Source organism: Pollicipes pollicipes, unplaced genomic scaffold (genome assembly GCF_011947565.3).
Source record: "Pollicipes pollicipes isolate AB1234 unplaced genomic scaffold, Ppol_2.1 Scaffold_3087;HRSCAF=3621_pilon_pilon_pilon, whole genome shotgun sequence".
Taxonomy (NCBI): domain Eukaryota; kingdom Metazoa; phylum Arthropoda; class Thecostraca; order Pollicipedomorpha; family Pollicipedidae; genus Pollicipes; species Pollicipes pollicipes.
Genome location: NW_023596225.1, coordinates 26,704,351 through 26,714,626, shown reverse-complemented (window position 1 = coordinate 26,714,626; position 10,276 = coordinate 26,704,351). Strand labels below are relative to the sequence as shown.

Sequence of the window (10,276 nt, the reverse complement as noted above, 5' to 3'; positions counted from 1 at the left end):
GGCAAACCTCTTGCGCTACATACTGAACGTCCTATTCCACCCCTCCATTTCCTGAATAAAAACGTACCTTTTGATTGAGCAACGTTTTGGAATTCAGGCAAATCGACACAACTAAATTATGTATTACAAGTTTGGAGTTCGCCGGAGGTGCACTGTCAAGCCATTTACTTCACACGCTCATGCTGCGGCATTCGCCCAACCTGGCATTAAATGGGCATCAATCAGGCATACTTATAACACACGGGGCCACTTTCACCCAGGCGTCGTCTACTGATCATGTGGGCTAATGACCCACCCAACGCGGAAGAAAGGCCCATCGTTCCGGTCTCGTGGTGCCCCTCTAGCGTCGCTTGCGTTTACGATGAACCTCCGTAGAGGTGACAAGGCTGTTTTTATGCAATTTGTGTTGAATGTAAAAATACACAACTTTTAGGGACAAACAAGAGCGGGCAAAGACAAGCAATCACCCAAATCATGCGAGGAGAAACCATGCAGACAGTTGCGTCGATTACAAAAAAGAATATGACTGTAGAAACGTGTCAGAAAAAGACTAACAAGACATATGAAAGTGAATCGTACTGTCTTGATGCGCTAAAAAGCTTGGATGATACCAGGCTGTATTGTTGAACGTTAGTAGCCTCAGGGTTGACAACGTTAGTCAGGATCGCACAGAAGTGCGGGTTCTTCCTATTCATTCGGCTTTACTCCCAAATATAAAAAGAAGTTTAACGGATATTGATTCAAATTTGGACATGCTTTAGGCAGACTTGTGCTTAAACCCAGGTGAAATGAACGCTGGTTTCGTGATGAACCGAACGTTACATTGGGTCCAGGTGTTGATTCTTTTTGAAAACTAGACAGAGCCCTTGTTCAGCCTGAAATCATTATTATCTGAAGCGAATTATCAGCCGACTTAGAAACTCTGAGATGTGTTATAGACGGAACATAAGATATGTTGGTGTCTTACCATCAAAACCGATACCAAAATTAAAATTACAAAATTGCTATCGAAAAAAAAGATTATTTGTTGACCATCACTACTATGCCGCTCGAATAAATGACTTGTTGACGAGTGATAAAACGAATTAACTTTCATCAAAGTAAGTGAGTTAACTATGTTGCTGAACATGCAACTGGGCATGCTATAAGCTGTGGGGCACTCGTCCCCCCCCCCCCTTCCCCACGCAATCCTTTACACAAAGCAACGCCCCTAGCGGGGAATACGAATTCACAATGGCCGTGGCCTTACGAAGTACCTGCTGTAACGGGGGACGGAATCCATGAGACAACAGGGCCACATTTCCACGGGAAGCCAGCACAATTTGATCGCATGCCTCACTTTAATGAGAGGCCACGGCCTCTAGCGGCCGAAACTAATGGATGCTCCCGGCGACGGTGGCAGCTCTGCTCGATGAAGAGTGACTCCGTCGTAATTGGACGGGCACGCCCTGGATGTATGCACGTGATTGATGTCCATCACGTGCGGCACCTTCCACGAGCAACGGCTCTTGCTCACGTGTGGAGCGGACTGCTCGAGGCTGGGGCATCTGGTACGTGCACCGCTGACACAACCAACGACAGTCCCGATGTGGTTCCGCTCGACCGATTGGACAGAAACAAGGTTTCGCCCACGTTTGATCGTGATGTTGAACGGGTGGTCGAACTGTAACTGGATCTTCTGTTGAAATGAGCTTTCAACCCCATATCCGGCGAGCCGATGACATCAAAGCATTCTGGTGAGGTGAAGTCTAAGTCCACCTCCAAATGCTCGGCGTTTCTAGACTTACTTCTGCGGGTATCTGATTACGCCGGCGTGCACCGGACCGCCCGCTGCTCCTGACCTGACTGCAAGCAGCGCGACACAGAGTAGCTCACCTAGCCTGCTGACGTTTGTCAGGCAAAGCCGTCTTTGAACTCTCGAAAGCTTACGAGCGGTGTAAGAGCGGAAAAATACATGTTAAATCTCTCTGTCGCGGCAAATGAGCTATGTGCCGTTGGCTTGAGAAATGTCGCCGACACGATGCTTCGACATTTGGTGAAATCGCACACCGACATGCGATGCTGTATGGAGATCTGAACACCACTTTTGCGACATACCGCCAGCGCCAAGGTTTTTTGGTGAGATGACCAGCTCGTGACTCGACCCAGGCCCAGCCGATGACATCATTCATACCCCGAACAGGGATGGTTGCATGAGGACTGCGCCACAATCTGATCGCAGTGGAAGATTGCATCTTATGCCGATGCATATGGACATTATCGTCTGGTCCCCAAATAGAAATGGATACTGTAACTGGATCAGACATCGCCACATAGGCACTAACACTGAACATAGCCCGGTGCGCCAAGACTCCCTGTTACCGATCGACGCCTAATGCGCTTCCCTTGCGCTCGGCGTGATATGCGACCGCGATATGGGGACCAGCTTACTGATGCTGTTGGCTCCGGGCCTGTTTGCTTTGGGTCTGAGTGTACCTGGCCAGATGAAGACCCGCCGGGGTTGCGACCCAGGTCCCGTGACTGCACCACACGTCGCGCATCAGACGGCTGTGACGCGGGCCACAACACTCTGTTTCACTGCGTGTATCAATATTTGCCGAGCCGCGATGATATTATGATTCCGTAGTGGGGCGCTTCTGTAAGCATTCGGCGCACCTGTCGCTGCTATGCACATTTCGTGAGTAGTGTCTCAAGTGCCAGTGTTACGCAGCTGCCGTGTTGTAGTACTCCCTCCTCTCCACCAGTGCTCTCTCCCCGTCACCAGTGCTCTCTCCCCGTCACCAGTGCTTTCTCCCTGTCACCAGTGCTCTTTCCCCGTCACCAGTGCTCTCTCCTCTTCACCAGTGCTCTCTCCCTGTCATCAGTGCTCTCTCCCCGTCACCAGTGTGCACATGAGGATGGGGTCATATGTCGCTATAGCCATGTCGATTATCGGAGACAATCAACCCAGCGGACTTCCCCCCCCCCCTTCACCCCCACACATATGACACCAAGATACTGACCAAAGCGCTTCGTTTAGGAACATGTGTTAAGTGCCGCTCCTCCTCGTCTGCCGACCCTTCCGGGTCCACTGTGCCTGTCCAGTCCCGGCATTCCTGCCCTCCTGCAAGGCGTCTCCCCTCACCTTCAGGCGACCAGCTGGGTGCGTCGCTCGAGCGGGGGAGCCGCCGAGACAGTACGGCAGCAGCGGCGTGCCGTCCCCTCACCGCACGGGAGCGGACCATCGCCGCCCGAGCAGGGGGGGGGGGGGGGGCGCCGAGACAGTACGGCAGCAGCGGCGTGCCGTCCCCTCACCGAACGGGAGCGGACCATCACCGCCCGAGCGGGGGAACCGCCGAGACAGTACGGCAGCAGCGGCGTGCCGTCCCCTCACCGTACGGGAGCGGACCATCACCGCCCGAGCGGGGGAACCGCCGAGACAGTACGGCAGCAGCGGCGTGCCGTCCCCTCACCGCACGGGAGCGGACCATCACCGCCCGAGCGGGGGAGCCGCCGAGACAGTACGGCAGCAGCGGCGTGCCGTCCCCTCACCGTACGGGAGCGGACCATCACCGCCCGAGCGGGGGAACCGCCGAGACAGTACGGCAGCAGCGGCGTGCCGTCCCCTCACCGAACGGGAGCGGACCATCACCGCCCGAGCGGGGGAACCGCCGAGACAGTACGGCAGCAGCGGCGTGCCGTCCCCTCACCGCACGGGAGCGGACCATCACCGCCCGAGCGGGGGAACCGCCGAGACAGTACGGCAGCAGCGGCGTGCCGTCCCCTCACCGTACGGGAGCGGACCATCACCGCCCGAGCGGGGGAGCCGCCGAGACAGTACGGCAGCAGCGGCGTGCCGTCCCCTCACCGCACGGGAGCGGACCATCACCGCCCGAGCAGGGGGGGGGGGGCGCCGAGACAGTACGGCAGCAGCGGCGTGCCGTCCCCTCACCGTACGGGAGCGGACCATCACCGCCCGACGAGCAGGGGGGGGGGGGGGGGCGCCGAGACAGTACGGCAGCAGCGGCGTGCCGTCCCCTCACCGCACGGGAGCGGACCATCACAGCCTGAGCGGCCCCGGCCTCGCACGTGAAGCCGGCGGCGGCACCAGACCGCGCGTCGATTATACATGCGCGCGGGAGGAGAACGTGCCGGGTTTGGAGTGATGCATACTCAGTGAGCCGGTCCCGGCCGGCACATGCTGTCGGTTGCGTATAGAGCGCCCCGGCCGGAGAAAGAGGCTAATTTTAGCCGACATGCGCCGAAGCGAGCGTGTTTGGAGGGCGGCGGGGCCCGCATGCAGCGGCTGGAGGGGGAGGGTCAGTGTCGAGGAGGGGGGGGGGGGGGGGGGGGTTCCGGCGCGAAAGGTCTTCCAACGATGCTTCAGATCGCCGTGTGAAGGCCGTAACGCATTGAAGAGCTGCTTACTGAGTTGTTCAAACGGGACGCCCCCATGAGCGCCCCGTAGGTGGTGGGACAATGGCTGACCGTATGCAATTTCGTGCGGTTCCGCCGCGTAGGTTGTTAATCAGCGATAACGCGAGTGACCGCCCACTCCGCCCACTCCGTCCTCGCTAAGTGTTCACGGCGCATCGCCCTTGCACCTTCCCGCCCACCGCCATATCGACCGCCCTGCACCACAGCATGACTCAGGTGCCCGTACAGTAAAGCCACAGCGTCCCTCCGTACGTGAATCAGCGACGCCGACCTGCACCAGCCCGCCGACTAACGGCTGACTGACCCGCTCGGCAGGCGGCTCAGCTGGAGCGGACGCGGCCCGACAAGGCGACCTTGACCCGGCCCGAGGAGGACCGCCGCCGGCGCACCATCCTCATCGAGAAGCTGCAGGGCTCCTTCGGCTTCACCATCCAGGTGAGGCGCGCCCGGACAGCGCAGGCGGCCAGCTGAGGCAAGGCGGCGCTGAAACCATTCGTCCGCTTTTGCTCATGTTTGCACCGGATTTACGAGAACAGCGACGCATCGGCTTTGTTTGTGCCCTGCTCCCAGGATGCACAGCGTTTATCTTCTCCGCCGCCGCGGCGACTGAGATGCAGGAAAATAGGGAATAGGCGCAGCTCAATGCGCTGCTCTCTCCCCTCACATCGTGCACGGCAGCAAAAGATTGGGAAATTTCATCTTAGCTCAGAACGCTGCCCGGACTTCTTATGGCCATGCAAAGAGTAAACTGGAACGCAGCCAATGAAGTGTCTCTAAGTAAATAACAGAATTCGCTTATGATAGGTGCCGAAGTGGTCAATGGGGAGTCATTTGTTTACGTATCTCATGACGTGCGTTTTGTACGGGAGGCTCGAAGCAAGGCCCGTCTGGTCCGGTTTCCTGCCATCGCCTCGTTAAACCCAGTGGGAATTATCAGATCAGATCTCCTGTTGCCTCAAGGCGGGTGAAAAGACCAAATTGTGCTGTAGCGTTTTCCTCGGATGCTGAAGTATTGCAGCTTTGATTAAGACCATGGGAAGCCGTCACATGTGCCCTAAGCGTTGCCTCATGAGTGCGCCCAGGTCCGTAGAGGTTTTAGTTTCATGGCCACTGGACTTCCGCAGTGTCAAACAGTGGTTGGGAAAGACGCACGCCTGCTACGCGACGCTGGCTGCTGTGCCTGTGCTGGCTGCTGTGCCTGTGCTGTGCGCTATCACAGCTGCAGACCGCCGGCAGCACTCGGTCGTCACCGGGACCCCGGCGGGGTCGTGACAGATCTACGCCATTGGCTAGCTGTCACGACGCCGGCGGTCGTTTGCCGGTGTGATAACACGCAAGTGCCCTTGACACTAGTAATAACACTACACTAATAATGCTGCACGAACTGTCTCTATGTCCAGCTGTCTCTAGAAAATACGCTAGCAAAATATTGCGATGTGGCTTGTTCTTGTTCGATGAACATGCTTAGACAACTCACCCACTGGCGCAGTGGCGCAGACAGGAGGGAGGGGCACAGGGGGCACGTGCCTCCCCGCTTAGGCTTCGAGGGGCCATCGAGCCGCTCAGAACCTACGATTAGGAGCCCGAAAAGCCAGCCGGAGGTCTCATTCAGGGGCCCCGGCTTCAGAGCGGTGCACTCCTATGTCAGCCAGAGGGCCCTAAGTGGTGATCAGGGACCCACTGGGTCGATAAGGGCCTATATTTCGTTCAGACGCCACTAGTAACGCGCAGTAGGCTCTGTGGCGGCATGGGCCTGAGGGACCATTTCCCAAGCAGGGACAGGGCCGGAGCCAGCGATTTGCATTGTTCGGAGACCCAAAGCGCCTAACAGGAGCCCTGTGTTGTCAATGGGCCCCGAGTCGGCCAAAGGCGGCCAAAGGCGTGGACGCACGAAGAGCTCAGAGGGCCTACCGGGTCCGATGATCAAGGGCCCGATTGAAGAGTCTAATAAGGGCATAAAGGGCTTGTCGCAGTCTTATCCAGGGGCCCCGACCTGCGAAGACGGAGCCACAAGTAAGGGGGCAGAGGGGCCTTTACGCCGATTTGGGACCCCTGAGTGGATATGGGCCTATATGTCGGTCAGGTGCCACCGTACCACATAGTCGGCTGCGTGTCGGTATGGGCCTGAGGACCTACTTACCAATCAGCTATAAAGCCGGGACCAGTGATTTACACTGTCGGAGATCTTGTATTTGTCAGGGGTCCATAGCGCCTAACAAAGGGCCTTGTGCTCGAAAGGGCTTCGAGCCGACCAAGGGAAGTGTTCGATGAGGCCCTTATAGGGCCCAGGGCGGCCCACCGGAACCGACGATGAAATGCCCGGTTGGAGGGCTTAAGGGCCTGAAGGACTGGCTATAGGTCACATAAAGAATCGTAGTAGCCCCGTAAGACCGGACCTGAAATATCAGCCAGAGGTCCTCTTGCACCGATTGAGGAACCCTGAGATAATGTGGGTGTTTAAGTCGGTCGGAGACCACGAACACCCATGTCCGTCTGAGCTCTTGAGACCCACTTCCCAAGCAGAAACGAGGCCGGGGTCCGTGATTTGCAATGTTCGGGGTCCCTGACACAATGAGAGGCTCCTGTATCGATTAGGGGTCACAATACCGAACAGAGGTCTTGTAGCGGCAAATGACCCAGAGTCGGAGCGGTTTTTGAGTGGCCGGAAAAGGTTTCTCGAGACCAAAGGTCAAGGGCCTGATGAGATGGCTGGAGGGTCCGAAGGACTGGCTGCAGGTCATGTTAAGGACGCCCGCCCATAGGGTCGTGATCTTAAATGTCAGTAAGATGATTTCTTACACCGATAGTGACCTCTGAAACAGAGCGTTCCTCTTTTTTGGCCAGAGATCGCTAACAAGGATAAGTCGTCTCCGTTTCGGTCTGAGCTCTGGAGCTCATTTTCCAAGAAGGGACAAGGCCGGGCCCACGATTTGCATTGTCGGGCTCCTGTATCGTTCAGGTGTCCACAATGCCTAACGGGATATTCTATGTCAACAAGGGGCCTCGAATCGGTCAGGGGAAGATTCGCTCAACGGAGACGGGGACGGGGGCCCGAATGACAGGGGTCTCTTGCGTCGGTCGGGGCGCTCTGACAATTGAAGGAAACAAGAGAACTGATGATGAGTGCTATGTTGAGGTAACAAGGGAGTCCTGTGTCGGTCAGGGCCCCCAGTACGGAACGGCGGGCTCACCTATTCCTATTCCAACATGGGTCGTTAAACCAGCTGGAATCTATGTGCCAATTATTTGAGCACCTGCTGCAGGCGGGAATGTTGTTGCGTTAATGAGGGTTCGTGCGTCAATCCAGGGTCAACTGCGCGAGTCAGAAGGCCTCCCGCCTCAGTGAGCGGATTAAAGTGATATGGTGCATCCCTCCAAGGGCCTCCGGATCGACCGGGGGATGCCGCCCCGTGTCACCAGAACGACGGCCGGAAGACACCCTGCGATGGGACAGAATGGCCATTTAGCCCCTGACCGGGAACAATAATGTGTTCCGTAGTGTTGTACTTAGTGGGCCGCCTTACCGGTAAGAAATAAGGGGTCCCATTAGTGCTCAATGGAGTGGGTCGAAATGGGACACGCAGAGGGCCTTCCCATGTTTCCCTGAAAACGCCCATTCTTTGCAGGATCGACGAGTGGAACAAATACCATCAAAAGGTTTGAGCCTACGCTGTGGGTGCCGATAGTGTAGTAAAAAACGCTCCTGCGTTAACCACTGTGCGTCTGGGAAACCACAGGTACGGGTTTCGATTCCCCACGGTGCCCGTCCTTCTCTCCAGGGTGAGAGGCGGGCGGCGCCATCTAGCCCCAGCAGCTGAGCGCGTCATAAAGTTCCAACGACACGTCCGCAATTTCGGGGAGCAAGGTTAGCGATGGCTTGGGTCGCAGGTTTCACAAAGCCGAACGGCGTTGGCCACCGCAGGTGACGCCAGGGGGTGGGCGCCCAGCGCGCGACAATGATTATCGTAAAATAATGCTCATGAATTCTTTCAAAATTAATTCGTACAGTTCAAAGATTACGCTGCGCGAATCTGTTTCTTACGACTTGGAGGTTATCTATCCTCTGGACAGATTAACAGTTATGGCAATACGAAAGTAGAGATTTTGCATTTCTTCTTCCAGTTCAATCGCCAGATTCCAGCACCTTTTCGCGGTGCTGTGAAGACCGATGCGTTATTGTTATGAATCTAAACACTGCGCAGGTGAAATATACGCCGAGAATATCTCTAAAGGCACGATTTGGTGTCCAAAAGCTTTCAAAGATACTTCTTTCAAATGCGTCGACATTTTCGTTCACCCGTGGGCCATGGCCCCAACCGCGGGGCCGACGCTGCGTGGCCTAAGGAGACTGCAACGCCTGGCGTCGAGCTTTTTGTTTCGAAGAGATGCGAGCACATGTGGTCAAAACTACGTCACATGATTTGCACCACTTATCAGTTCTGACTGAATGTTAAAGATATCCAGACAAACATGGCTTGGCCATGCTAATACAAATTGTTCACCCATTTTTATCTTTAATCTACATTCACGGAATCCTCCTTATATCTGTACAACCCAGATCAAAGTTCTGGCGATGTTTTTTAGTTTTATTGGCTTAAAAAGAGTCCACTGAACCATTGTTAACTGAAGAGCGCCAGCGAACCATTTCATGCAGTCATTTAACGCATGATTGATCAGTTTATTTGCCATAAACTTAGAGCAGAATTGGTCTCGCGGTAACTTTTGAATGATATTCCAATTATAAGAAGGAACAATGCATTTTATATGTATATATATATATATATATATATATATATATATATATATATATATATATATACATGTATATATATATATGTATGTATATATATATATCTCTCTCTCTCTCCCTCTCTCTCTCTTTCTCCCTCTCGCTCTCTCTCTCTCTCTCTCTCTCTCTCTCTCTCTCTCTCTCTCTCTCTCTCTCTCTCTCTCTCTCTCTCTCTCTCTCTCTCTCTCTCTCTCTCTCTCTCTCTCTCTCTTTCTCAGTACAACCCGGATCAATACTATGTATACATATATATGGTCTCATTTATAATTTCGATTCCAGTTCCATTGTACATATAATAGCAAGTGGCCATATCCGGGAATTTTTGGGAGGCCCTTTTGTCAACCCTGTGCCCCCTTTGCCAAGGCTCTGGCCGCGCCGCTGCACTGGTGCCGAGCCAAGGGTGATGATGGGTTATCGTGACCTTTGCGACGATCGTAAACTTGAGCAGCTATGAACGATTGTCCGTTGAATATGGAAATCATCAATCGATTAATCAAAACCTCACGGATACGCCGTGTGAATGACGTCAAAAAACAGTTTGAGGTAGTTGCTTATGCATCGTTTATCAAACGAATGCATTTTGCGCCCTTATCATGCGCACGAACGTTCAGTGGAACAGTAGCAGCCAGCATGCACCCACAGGGTAGATTGGGAGGAGCGAACAGAAGCAGCTAGCCTGCACCCACAAGATGGATCAGGAGTGGACACGTCTTTTTAAATACAATTATGTCCTATGCGTCTGAACTGCAATGTAAATGGTGTCCTAGGTTCACAATCTGCCGTCCGTTTCTGGCGGAATTATTCGGAAACTGCGCGTACTTCAGCGACTGAATTAAGTTCCTGAATACGTGGTTTGTTTCCTTACCCCAATCACCAAATCGCCAGTCGACGCTAATCCTGAGTATTAGTCAACAAAAAATCCAGTTCTGGTCTCGCGAAGTGAAAGAAATGCTTAATTTCGTATGACCTTCGTCAGACGCTCCGGCCTCTGTTTCGCGGCGCCACGCCGGCGGCGGAGGCGCGCCACCACGAGCGCACGGCGCCGGCTCCTGCTGGAGCTTGTGGCAGTGG

The 10,276-nt window shown here is 54.6% G+C and overlaps 1 protein-coding gene across 1 annotated transcript in view; it reads left to right on the top strand.

The window, feature by feature from the left end:
* ssp6 (PDZ domain-containing short spindle 6) overlaps positions 1–10,276 on the top strand; it is a 30,262-nt gene that overhangs the window by 14,007 nt on the left and 5,979 nt on the right. Inside the window, exon 2 of the mRNA XM_037212772.1 lies at positions 4,732–4,851. Within this exon, the coding sequence (XP_037068667.1) occupies positions 4,732–4,851 (120 nt within the window). The remainder of the gene's footprint in view (positions 1–4,731; positions 4,852–10,276) is intronic.